This window comes from Vitis riparia, chromosome 14, assembly GCF_004353265.1.
Source record: "Vitis riparia cultivar Riparia Gloire de Montpellier isolate 1030 chromosome 14, EGFV_Vit.rip_1.0, whole genome shotgun sequence".
In the NCBI taxonomy this organism is placed as follows: domain Eukaryota; kingdom Viridiplantae; phylum Streptophyta; class Magnoliopsida; order Vitales; family Vitaceae; genus Vitis; species Vitis riparia.
The window spans coordinates 21,632,447-21,646,167 of NC_048444.1; the positions used below are offsets into that span (position 1 = coordinate 21,632,447).

Below are 13,721 nucleotides of genomic sequence, written 5' to 3' on the forward strand. Positions count from 1 at the left end.
TAGGTCTTACATATCATTTCATGCATATTTGGAAAACTCGGTTTATTATTTAAAGTTACAATTTCATTAAAACTCGAGTTTTATCAAATGTACCTTAGGCAAAACGTTTGAAAATTGACATATTAATTTACATAAAAATCTTGCCTAAGTGCTAGAAGAGAAAAGAATATAAAAAGATAGGTTTTTAAGGCTAAAATGTTGAACCGGTTGAGACATTGGGCCAACCGGCTCAACCGTCCAGGGTACCGGTCGATCGGTTCCCTTTGCCCGGTCGAGGAGTGCTAAAAACACTCTCTCCCTTCTAGTAGCCTTCCCTTCCTGGTTGAGGTATCCTCTTTCCCGATTGACCTCCGGTCGAGGTCTGGTTGAAGCAACGGTAACCTGCCAAAGCATTAAATGTTCCAATAGTTAGTGAACCGGTCGACCCCCAGTTCAACCGGTTGAGGTTGCTTTTTGTTTTTCTTGGCTCCCGATGTTAGAAACCTATAAATTGAGAGCTCCACTTCGCTTATGACATAGAAAACACTTGCATTTATTTGTCTACCCACTTGATCTTGCCTTAAAAGCTCTCATTTCTTTCTTGGTACATTAAATCTTCACTTGCATATCCTTTAGTGCACCATTGTGAGTCATCTTAGCTTTGATTTGTATTTGAGCCATTATTGAACTAGGTTGAGAGAAGATCATTCTTGTAAATTGAGTGTTAGAGCCTTCAAGTGAGTTGAATTTTGAAGAGATTGTGTAAGAGCCCCCATTAGAGTCGAAATCCAAGAGTAAAGAATATTAGAAGTTTGGTTGAAGCTTCAAGTCAGTGGAACCCTCACTCGGTTAGGAGCTTGAGGGAGTGGACGTAGGCAAGGAAGTGTCGAACCACTATAAAATCTGAGTTTGAATTCTCTAACTTTATCTCTTTATATTTGTTTCTATTGTGCTTGAATTTATTGTGTTAAAAAAGATTTAAAATACCCAATTCACCCATTCTCTTGGGTGTTTTTCTCATTAAGATTAGTCTTTATTTTCTCAATAATAATAATAATAATAATTACTAAAAAAGTAAAATATAATATAAAGAATATTCCTCAATTCCTAGAAATAAGAATGTCCTCCTTTATCAAGGACATACTTCTACACTTCCATACTTCAGAAGAGTAGAAGTGTGAGTCTATCTAAAGGATTAAGAAGCTTTTCAAAAAGACTAAGGTGGTGTTTGTTTTTTTGGCTTTTTACTGAAAACAATTTAGTTTTAGAATTTAGGTTGTTTGTTTTTCTACTTTTTCATGACTTATTATAAACTTTTTACTAAATAGAAAAAGCCAAAATATGTAGCTTTTTTTAAATAGAAAAAATAATATATTGGTTTTTTTTATTTTTTAATACTTAATAGAAATAAAATACTACAAAAACAAACAACCTAATATTTAACACTATTAAGCATTAAGGTTCTATTTAGAATTAAGTAAAAAAACAAACACCACCTAAGTTTGAAGATTTGAAGATTTTAAGAATGAGTTTTGAGATTCTTTAAACCCTTAATCAAAGCTATTGAAGTTGGAGTCTAACTCAAGTCAAGGATGAAACCCCACGCCATGGACTTGACTTAGTCTAAATTCAAGATCAAATATTCATGTTACTTATCAACATTATTAAAGTTAAGCCAAAACGAACTCTAGTGAAGGAGGAGGCCAAAGTTAAGGCTTAACACAAGCTAAATCCAAGATTAATGATTCATGCCCTTACTTAATGTTGGTCAAATCAAGCCAAGACCCAAGTCAAGTGAAGTTCAAACCAAGGTAAAGCATAAGTCCTACTAAGGCCTAAGTCAAACCAAGCTTCAAATGAAGTCAAGAAACAAGGCTACAAAGACCCAAATGAGGTCAAAAGCTCAAACCATGCTAAAACTCAAATAAAGTTGAAGCCTAAGACTACTATGGTCCAAGCTACACTAAGGTTTAAGACTAGTCAAGCTTTATTATTAAGGCATACCCATGCTTTATAAGATTAGGGGCGCAAACCTATTGATTCTTTATCATAGTCCACCTTTTTCTCAAGCCCCATCTTTAACCCTTCCCCAAATCAACAACTAATATGATCTACAAAGCATAGACCTGAAAAGAAGGAAAACCACAAACAACTTAAATGAATGGCTCACTTATTTTCTTTACTTACTAAGATAACAAATAAACTGAAAAGTCACTATGTATCACCTACGATAAGTGAATCTATTTTATAGTTTTTTTCTTTCTATTTTGTCTAACTATATGATCCATGGTTGTGATTCACTCCAAACGGGGGGAGAAACCTTTTCAATTTCTTGTTGACCCCGATTCGGTGTTGAATAAGATGTTTCTACCTCTGTGGGAAAGACCTCTTCGATCTCTTGGTGTTGCTAAACTTGATCCAATGTTGAAGAATATGCTTTCCGTAAGGCCCATTCAGGATGGAGAGCTTGAAGAAAACAATCGAGAGCTAATGTCACCCACTTATTTGAACAATATGAACCAAAATGAGATGCCTTCGTTATTAAAAGAGATATGAAGACCTCGCAAAAAAGATCTCTAAAATGGAAAATTCCGAACATCGAAATCAGATAGCACACAAAAAACAAGATTCCCTCGACCATATATTGAATCATATTCCTTATGGTTCCATCAAAATCCCGAGAGTTGATAGAATCAAAACCAAAAAGAGCCATCCTTCACAACCTAAGCCCTTACTTAACAAGACTCAACTCCCAAGAAAGCACCCCATTTTAGAAAGAAGTGACTAAAAGAAATTCATTGAGTCGAGTTTCATACAAATAAGATACAAAAGACTCAACATTGTTGCTATAAAGAGTTAAGGCATCGCTTTATTAAAAAGAAGAGTACCACCACGTGTGCCTGATCAAAAGACTTTATGACTCAATCTTTGGAGTACTTGGTAATACTTGATCATATGAGAATCTGCCATACATTTCTACCACTTTTTAGGGGGCTACAGTTATTAATGCTTGATATAAGTGGTGCATAGTTTAGCAATCAATTCCAAGTTTCTAGATGTACTCTCAATATATTGACCATATTGAGCTGCAATAGTAGGCGGAGAGATGGGAACAACCTTAAACTGGATGAGGGTATGGATAAACCTACCTACCCACCCAATCATGTGACTTAATTCATTATAATGACCTCACATTGGCCTTCTGTATCAATTAGTGCACCCTAATGCACCAACGTGCATCAAGGTGTCATAACTAGGTAGTATAAGGACTTGCTTGAGTTTATCATAGAAAACGAAAAGTTTCAGATGTTATCGTTTCACTTTGAGCTCCAAAGGCTTGCACATGGGTTCCATAGATGCCAAACTCATTTCCAATATGTGCTTTCGTTCCATTCGACTAAACTAGACTCATTGTAACACAAAGGGCCACCCACTTTTTCCTCTTACCCTTCTTACTTCCTAAGGAATGAGAGGGCCCCACCTAACTTTGAATCCACTAAAAGTCCAATGGATCAAAATAAGGATGAGATTAGAAAGGTCATCATTGAGACAAATGATGCAATAACTTCGATTAAAGTAAAGCCTAAAATGGCATTCCAATTGGAAAGAAATGATAGTCGTAAATCATAGGAGGAAGAATGAAGCTCATCTTCTCAGTGCTTGCAAGCCTTCACATCTATTAGTTGTTTGCTTTCAAGGTGGTTGTTAATTAGGTTTTCATTCGAGATGATGATTTTTGACCTAAATATATCTTTACTATCTTCCGAACTCTACTTGCTTCAAATCACTTACTTACAAAGCGGTTTCCCAATGATCTTAGCCCCACATTCCTTAGTGGAATGGAATTTCCAAGAGGAAGCATCACCATATGTTGGAGACAACCTGCTCTCTCTTGCTCTCAACTTTTATCCCTAGTCAATTTTGGGTTGAAACTATTCTGACTTTCATATATTTTGTGAAGCCAAGGTTTGGTTAATCTTGATTTTGATGATAACAAAACAAGGTTTAGAACTAATGATCATATTTCAAGTGTGATTAGGCAAGACAACTTCCAAAGTGGCAATCCAAAGACAAATCAAGCCAAAGAGAAATCATGAAGAAGAAGACCACCTCAAAGAGAAGAGTTTTTCAAGACCAAAGCTTCTTAGGATCTCTTTGTAAGGTTGTTGGTGCACTAGGACTTTCATGCATTTCATTATTTATTTATGCACCAAAATCATCCAAGAATAATATTGTTTTAAATATCTTAAGAATTGGATGATTTCATGTTTTCAACTAAAACCTTGTGTTAAATGATTTTCAAACTTGTGTTAAAAGGTTTTAAGTTAAAAAATGTTGAGTGTTGAACCAAAAAAATGGCTCAACCGGTTCAACTGGTTGACCGGTTGTGCTCGTCCGGTTGAGGACCGGTTGAGGGAGGCCAAAAACTTTCTCTCTCTCCCAATAGTCTTCTCTTCTCGGTCAAGGTTGAACCTCAACCGGTTGAGGTTCGGTCGAGGTCCGGTTGAAGCCCAACGGTCACTTTTCCTAATGGCTAGTCAACCGATCGACCCCTAGCTCGACCGGTTGAACCCCCAAGGGCTAGTATGACTTTTTTCTTCTATAAAAAGGCTCCAAACTTCATTGTTTCATAAGCTAAACCTTCCCAAATCATTCATGATTATATTTGAGCCTTGGAATAGTGTTTTTTAGTGCACCATTGTTTCATAACTTGCATATCTTTAGTGCACCATTCAATCCTAGTTTTTCTTGTATCTTTGAACCTAAAGTTCTATTACTAGGATTTTGAGAGATCATTATTTGTATATCTTTGTGAGGAATTTTCTCAAGTTAGGGGTATCACTTGAAAGGTTGTTCAAGAGAGGGATAGCTCTTGAAGAAGTGTAAAGAGTGCTTGCAGCCAAAAGTCCAAGAGGGTGAATTGGAACCATAATCCAATTGTAAAGAGATTGGAAGCTTGGTTGAAGCTTCAAGATAGTGGAACCTTCACTCGGTTAGGAGGTTGAGGAGAGTGGACGTAAGCAAGGAAGTGCCGAACCACTATAAACTCTCGTGTGTGCACTCTCTCTTCCCTAACTCTTTTAAATTATATGCAATTGTGTTTATTTTGTTTATTATATATTTGCATATAATTGTCTCTTATTTTTCAATAGTTTAAATTTGTGAAAAAGATACCATCACACTATTTACACCCCCCCCCCCCCCCCACCAGGGTGATTACCATAATTTGGATTAGCCTCAAATTCCTAACATATTTAATGAGTCAAATGCCTTCCTCTATCATTTCTAGTCTATCTCTTTTTAAGAGAAGATTTTCTACTTTGCCTAACTATGAAGAGCTTCAAGTCTATGGGGATAGGATGTGGTGGTAACCCTTACAGCTTCGTCTAGAGCCTAGTGTCCGACTGTGTAGGAAGACTCACCTTGGCCACTATAGCAATCCCGACTCTAACTCTAGCGGAGAAGCACCCTCTATGAGCCCTTTTTCGATTCCCTCACCCAATCTCATGAGAAGCAAGCCCAACAAGCCCTACCTTAACTTATCTCCCCACCACCTTACGAATCTTAATCTAGCGACGACAATTGGAATCATACTACTATTGCTGCCCTTCGAGCACGCCTCCTATGCTCTTGCAGCATGCCCCTTCCGAGCAAAACAACTTTCGTAATATGCAAAGTGGCTGAGTGATAAACTCTTTTATCGTTATATTCTTGTGATAGTGAGAGATCGATGAGCAAAGTTATGGCTTCAGGCGAAGAGTGATAGCGAAACCCTTAATTCTTATTGTTTTGTTCCCGAACAACGATCATTCATTATAGTCGGTCCGACCAAATACCGAAAGCCCAACTCGGGCAAACTATATTATGGAACTGATATGATCGAACTAGGTTTAATGGAATAAGATCTCGATCTCATTAAGAGGAATTGAAATCTAGAAGGGTTGGCAAGAATCAATGTGATAGCAAGGTTGAACAATAGCGAGGGGCGATAGCAAAGGTGTGGTTCATCCTCTAAGAAAGAGTAGATGTGAAGGCTTGGATCGAAGATCTTCATGAGACTGCCTTTGAGGAGTTTATTCAATCTCTGAGTTACAAATTTCATCAAAATTAAGTAGTAAATTCACTTGTGATACAATGTGAATGAGGCATTAACAGACAAATATATATACCATCGTTTTTCAAGGGCTATACCATAATGAGAATGGTTGATTGCCCTAGAGGGACCATCCATTGCCCCCTTGGCAATGCATCCATTGGATTATGATATAATTTTCTTATTCCATTTATTAAAAAAAGAAATCAAAATATTTCTAATAATTGCCCTAGAGGGATCATCACTCAAATTATGAGGATGAAGATGACTCAACACATACAATCCCAAATCCCCCCCAATTAAATGCAGGAACACCACATACATCAAAACAGGCATCTAGCAAAAAAAATTCCCACGCATTTTCTCTTATTTTCCATTCATAAACCTTAAATCTCCCCGCCCCATACTCACCCTCTCGACAGCTCATGCTCAACAGCCTTCATAAGCATACTGTCATGCTCAAGAGCCACCTGAACCGGCACATCCCCGAAGCTCCGGGCCATGGCCAGCATCATCTCCTTCATAAACCTCCTGAACTGCTCCCGGCTCAACGTTCCATTCCTCTCCTCATCAAACCTTTCGAAAATGCTGTCGTTCAGACTGTTGATTTCTTCCTCCGACTGCTTCTCATACTCCAACGCCATCAACCTCCCATATCCTCTGCGGATGTCCGCTCGGGACACCGCCCCGTTGCCCTTAGAATCGAACATTTTGAACTGTTCGTCAACGCATTTCTCAAAGGCGTCGGAGTCTTGGACGAAGTCGTTAACGGTCGACTCGTTGAGGACTGCTACACTCGTTTTTTGGGACATTGATGTTTTTTTTTCTTTTAAATAATTTTTTTCTGCTAATTTTCTGTATTTATAAGGTTTATATACAAGGTTTTGATCACTATGTTTAGGATTCCTACTTTCTATATATACTCATGGACGACATTGGATGATTGTCCTTCAGTTTAGAGCTTTGAGTGGTTGCACAGACGTAAGATCCTTGTTCCTCTTCTCCCCGGCTGCCACATGGAAAATTTTGAATCCAGTAACTATATTTGTAGTAAAGGATATCAAAATGGAAAGAAAAATTAGATGGAAAGGAAAAAATAAAATTAATGTATTATTTTTTCAATTGATTTTATTTATTTTTATTTTTTAATAGGAAAATAAATATGAAAAATTATTTTAGTAGGATTTTTTTGGGATACTTTTGTGGACCAAACATAATAAATTTATTTTTCTCTGTTTGGATGATGTGGATAATAAGGTAAAAAAATGGAAAGAAATGTATTGAGGATAATGTTAAAATATACCTCGTCAAATACAAAATAAGCATTTGAAAATTTAAGAATTTAAATTAAGAATTAGTGTTTTAGGGTTTATTTTTCCAAATAGATTTTTGTTCTACAAAACATTATAGAATAATTTTAAAAAATTATTATTTAAAATTTTTTTTAGAACTGTTTTTTAAAATAGTTATCAAATAAGCACTTATTTTTCTTCCATTTTTTCTTTAATGACCGAGATATTTTTTGAAAATTTATTTATTTTATTTTTTATATTTGATTCCTAAAAAATTTAGCCGAAAATACAATGAAAAGAAAATAGAGACAAAAAAAAAAAAAAACAAATGAAAGAAAATAAAAATAGATTTAAAATTAATAAATTATATTTATATGTTACTTCAAATCATTTTACTAATTTCATCTCTTTTATATAAATATTAAATATTTTAAAAATGTATAAAATTTTAACTAATTTTAATTATATTTTATTTTATTTATATTTTCTATGGTAAAACTAAATATAAAAAAAAAAATCATTTTCCTAATTTTTCTTTCTTTTCATAGTAATTTTTGAGAACTAAACATAGTCTAATATTTTCATAAGTGGTAAATAAAGAAAACAATTTATATTTCTTTTCTTACCTTTTTCTCTTCTATTTTTCTTGTAGAAACCTAATATTTTCTACAAATACAAGATTTTTGTATATATATATATATATATATATATATATATATATATATATATATATATATATATATATATTATAGCATCTATCATTTTTCTCGTATATAGAAAATAAGCAATAAAAACATTTTTTTTAATCATAAACTTAATAATAAATATATATTTCTAAATAATATGAAAACCTCTCATCTAGCAGGTGCTTAGAATACGTACTTTATCCTATGAAGCCAATAAATAATAAAATATCAATTTATTCCTAAATCCAATTAACATGCAGGGGAAAATCTTTAAATATTTTTTATATTTTATTTATGAAAAAATTAGTATTTCCCTAGATTTCATTTTTAAAGTAATAGTCTTTCCAGATATGAATTTTAGGAAAGGATTCGAATTTTTCTCAATTTCCATTTATGAGGGACAATTTTTTTTCTTGCTTCTTATTTTATAGAATCCTATTTATAAAGTGGGATTCATGGATCTTTTGAAAAAAAAAATTATAAGAATATGATTTTTAATATCATATTTCTTCCTAATTTGAATGAAAAAAGAAAAAAGAAAATAACATTTCAAAAAAAAAAAAAAGAGAGAGAGAGAGAACAACAAATGAAGTTGGAGAAAATTTTGGAATTTTTCATAAATAAATTTGTAACATGAAATTGAAAAACTTTCTATACTGGAATTTGAGAAAAAGTTGGGATTTTATTTTGATAAATGGATTAATAGATAAGTAGATTATTTCAAAAGAGTTTCCTAAATTTTATTAAACACCTAATTTTTTTATTTAAAAAAAAACACTTTTTAAGTTAAAGACAAGATTGTATTTGACAATGTTTTTGTTTAAAGTATTTTATCTAAAAATATTTTATAAAAAATGACCTATCAAATGTTTTTTTATAGAAATTACTATAAGTAATTGTTAAATATTGTAAGTGATTTTTCAGATTTTTAAAAGTATTTCTTAAATTTTATTAAATATATAATAGTTTTTAAAGAAATACTATTTAAGCTAAAAATACTTTTTAAAATCACTATCAAATGGACTTTAATTTTTTTTATGAAGTAATTTTCATTTATTAAACACACTTTGTTAATTTATTTTTAACCCGTACCCAAATCACTCGACTCTGACAATGTAATTTTGATCTTTAGGTATGGTAAAGTTGTTTTGTTATTAATATACTTTCTTCCCTTGCTTGTTACATGCAGGGAGGAAAAAATCGGAGAATATCGGCGAAATATCGCCGATATATCGCGTGTCGACGGGCTGTGAAACGACACAGCAAGGAGATATGTCGGGCGGGCGATTTTTCGGAAAAAATCGCCCCTCTCTCCAGCTTGATCTGACGGCCCAAATCACGGCCGCCTTGATCCAACGCCCAGATTTGAATCCCAACGTTAACAAGGAGATCCAACGGCCAGATTGCTTCCAAATTGTGATCCAACGGCCAAAATTAATTTTAAACGGTAACTTAACTTTCCAACGGTTATTTTGGCCCAAATTTCACCTATAAATAGCCAATTTTGCATCAATTTCATCCATTTTTACTTGGATTCTTCATTTGCTCTCTTGTTGCTCCTATTTTTTTCCAAGATTGCTCAATTATTCAATCATTTTAAGGTATGTTTGTTTTAAATTATAATTAATTTTGTTTGCAATAATTAATTCATGTATTTTTAATTAATTAGTATGTTTACATTCAATTGTAATTATTTTGTATATTTTTATTGAATTAATTTAGGTTATGATATATTTATTTTAGATGATTATTTGTGATTTAAATTCGCATTTAGAATTACATTAAACTAATTAACTTAGCTAAATTATTTAATTAATTTAATTAACATAGTAAATTATGTAATTAATTTAATTAACATGATTAATTATGGAATATTAAATATGCTAAATTTTTTATATTATCGCGATTTATTTTCATATTCAATTATGATTAATTTCAATATTTAGTAAATTTGTCATAAAATTACATTTATATTTTAAAAATTAACTTAGCTAATTTATTTAATTAGTTAAATTAACATGAACTACTATATATGGTATGATTAATTTCAATATTTAGTCAATTTGTCATAAAATTACATTTAGATTTTAAAAATTAACTTAGCTAATTTATTTAATTAGTTAAATTAACATGAACTACTATATATGGTATGATTAATTTCAATATTTAGTAAATTTGTCATAAAATTACATTTATATTTTAAAAATTAACTTAGCTAATTTATTTAATTAGTTTAATTAACATGAACTACTATATATGGTATGATTAATTTCAATATTTAGTCAATTTGTCATAAAATTACATTTAGATTTTAAAAATTAATTTAGCTAATTTATTTAATTAATTTAATTAACATGAACTACTATATATGGTATGATTAATTTCAATATTTAGTCAATTTGTCATAAAATTACATTTAGATTTTAAAAATTAACTTAGCTAATTTATTTAATTAATTTAATTAACATGAACTACTATATATGGTATGATTAATTTCAATATTTAGTCAATTTGTCATAAAATTACATTTATATTTTAAAAATTAACTTAGCTAATTTATTTAATTAGTTAAATTAACATGAACTACTATATATGGTATGATTAATTTCAATATTTAGTCAATTTGTCATAAAATTACATTTAGATTTTAAAAATTAACTTAGCTAATTTATTTAATTAGTTTAATTAACATGAACTACTATATATGGTATGATTAATTTCAATATTTAGTCAATTTGTCATAAAATTACATTTAGATTTTAAAAATTAACTTAGCTAATTTATTTAATTAATTTAATTAACATGAACTACTATATATGGTATGATTAATTTCAATATTTAGTCAATTTGTCATAAAATTACATTTATATTTTAAAAATTAACTTAGCTAATTTATTTAATTAGTTAAATTAACATGAACTACTATATATGGTATGATTAATTTCAATATTTAGTCAATTTGTCATAAAATTACATTTAGATTTTAAAAATTAACTTAGCTAATTTATTTAATTAGTTTAATTAACATAGATTTAAATTTAAGTGTATTTTTCTTGCAATAGATTTAGCATGGCTAGTGAAGGTGGTTCTGGCGTGCCAGGGCGAGATCCGGCTTGGAGGTATTGTTCAGCAATTGAGGGTAATCGAAATGGAACAATTTGTAATTTTTGTGGGTTGGTAATGAAAAGTGGAGGCATGACACGATTCAAGTCTCATTTAATGCATAAGGACCCGCATAACAACACCAAAAAAGGTCCAAGAGTGCCGCCCGAAGTGAAAGAAGAAATACGATTATTGGTGCATGACAAACAAAAAGCAAAAGCAAAGAAAAATGTTGATATTGAAGAAATTCGTAGTCAATTACGTGGCACAATGGGGACGCATCATACACATTTGGTAGACGAAGATGATGGTGGTGAAGATGCTGAGGATGAAGATGTGTATATGTATCCGACAGATATGCACCCAGATGAGCGAGATGCATATCGAGCTACAGTTCGTGCCTCGAATGCATCTAATTGGGAACGTGAACAACATGAGAATATTGTAGGAAGCAAACGCAAATCGGGAGAGTCTTCTACTGGTATACCGTCGATGATGCGAAAATCACAGAGTATGCGACATTCGCAGCATTCACCCCTTATTGCCCCTTCGCTTTACAAGTCTTCTGCAGCAAAACAAAAAAATATCAAAGATATATTCAAGGGTGGTGCAATTAAAGAAACGATGGGACGCTTAATCAGCAAATTCTTCATTTATGAGAGTGTCGCACCCGCAAAAGCAAAGTCTCATCACTTCAAGAATATGATTATTGGTGCACAACAAGCAGGTAATTACTAATTTATCAAATGTTATATTGTGTTATACTTTTAGTAAGTATAGTATTTTGTGACATGTTTTACATATGAAGTGCAGGAATGGGAATCGAACCTCCATCTCCATATGAAATAAAGAACAAATACTTGGAAATGGAGTACAAAGAAATGGAAGCTTATGTGGACCAACAAAGGGAAAAATGGAAGACATATGGGTGCACAATAATGTCAGATGGATGGACAGGGCCCACGAAATTAAGTATTATTAATTTCATGGTTTATTCTAAAGGGACTACAGTGTTCCTTAAGTCAGTCGATGCATCGAACTATATCAAAGCCCACAAGTATATATATGAGCTTTTGAAGACTATTATCAAAGAAGTCGGTAAGGAAAATGTGGTCCAAATTGTCACAGATAATGGGTCGGCATTCATGAAAGCAGGGAAACAATTGATGAAGAAGTATAACTTATATTGGACTCCGTGTGCGGCACACTGCATCGACTTAATCTTTGAAGACATCGGTAAAAGACCCAATGTTATCGAGGTGATAAACAATGCTCGCAAGATAACTAACTTCATTTACAATCATGGTTGGTTACTAGCACAAATGAGAAAGTATTGTGGTGGAGACATTGTTCGACCAGGAGCTACAAGGTTTGCTACCAATTATATTGCTCTTGACAGTCTTCTCAAAAAAATGGCTGATTTGAAAAAATTGTTTATGAGTGATGAATGGGCACAACACAAACTCAATCGAACAAAACTTGGACTAGAATTGGAGCAATTATTGTTTGACCATGCGTATTGGGACACATTGACAAATATAGTTTCATTATATGAGCCATTATACGTGGTGCTTCGACTTGTGGATTCTGAAGTTGTTCCCACAATGCCATTTGTGTACGAGCTTATGCACGTGATGAAAGAGAACCTTATTCGTCAAGGAACTGGAGATTGGATGTTCAAAATAATACAAGATCGTTGGCAGAAAACACTAAAACATCCACTTCATGCAGCAGGTACTTAAATACTATATATCTTTATAAGTTTTTACTTTGTTTTTAAGTTTCTTTAAAAAAAAAATACTAACTCTACTAAATTTTATTGTAGCATACTTTTTGAATCCAAGATTTCAATATAGGCATGGAGTTGGTAGTGATCCGGAACTACTTCAAGCTGTCCATGATGTTTTTGCAAAATTAGATCCAACTACTGAATCGCTTGGTCAATTTGGAAATGAGGTGAATAAAAAATTGTTATTTTTGTCAATAAAACAATAATTTCATTCATCAATTTATTTGAACGTTTACTAACAAATTAAATGTTGAATACATAGCTTGTACTTTTTCGAGATGCAAAAAGAGGATTCGGTGATCGAGCGGCAATTGCATCAAGGTCAACCATGGTGCCCGGTGAGTCTTTATAAGAAAAAATTGATTATTATTATTGTAAATTCACCACATAAGTATTTATATGATTATCAAATTCGTTGCAGCTGAATGGTGGTTTATGTATGGGAATCAAACACCTACATTGAGAAAGTTAGCCATCAAAGTTCTCTCACAAACTGCGTCATCTTCTGCATGTGAGAGGAATTGGAGCACGTTTGCTCTCATCCACACAAAGCAACGAAATCGTTTGGCTTACTCTCGATTAGAGCAATTAGTGTTTTGTTACTATAATATGAGGCTAAAGTTACGCGATATGGAGGCAGAAAATGATCGAGTTGCTGAAAAGGATTACCTTGATCTTCTTGACATTTCAGCCGAGGTGGGTGAAGAAGAAGATAATCAGTTGTTCCAGTGGGTTAGGCCTATACACTTGGATGACGAAGTTGGAAATCCTGATCCACG

General features: G+C 32.5%; 1 protein-coding gene and 1 long non-coding RNA gene across 2 annotated transcripts; one reads left to right on the forward strand and one right to left on the reverse strand.

Annotated features, from left to right (window-relative positions):
• Nucleotides 1-6,132: 6,132 nt before the first annotated feature.
• LOC117931423 (calmodulin-like) lies at nt 6,133-6,888 on the reverse strand. Its single transcript, XM_034852419.1, has one exon. The coding sequence runs from the start codon at nt 6,883-6,885 to the stop codon at nt 6,481-6,483; it is 405 nt and encodes a 134-aa protein (XP_034708310.1). The 5' UTR covers nt 6,886-6,888; the 3' UTR covers nt 6,133-6,480.
• Nucleotides 6,889-13,079: 6,191 nt separating this feature from the next.
• Nucleotides 13,080-13,389, forward strand: LOC117930075. The gene is made up of 3 exons (XR_004653839.1): nt 13,080-13,109; nt 13,205-13,280; nt 13,364-13,389. It is a non-coding gene; the product is annotated as an uncharacterized LOC117930075 (long non-coding RNA).
• The last annotated feature ends 332 nt before the right edge of the window (nt 13,390-13,721 follow it).

Bases quoted from the DNA above. Each gene is read 5' to 3' on its own strand.
- LOC117931423 (XM_034852419.1), bottom strand. From the start codon at position 6,885: ATGTCCCAAAAAACGAGTGTAGCAGTCCTCAACGAGTCGACCGTTAAC.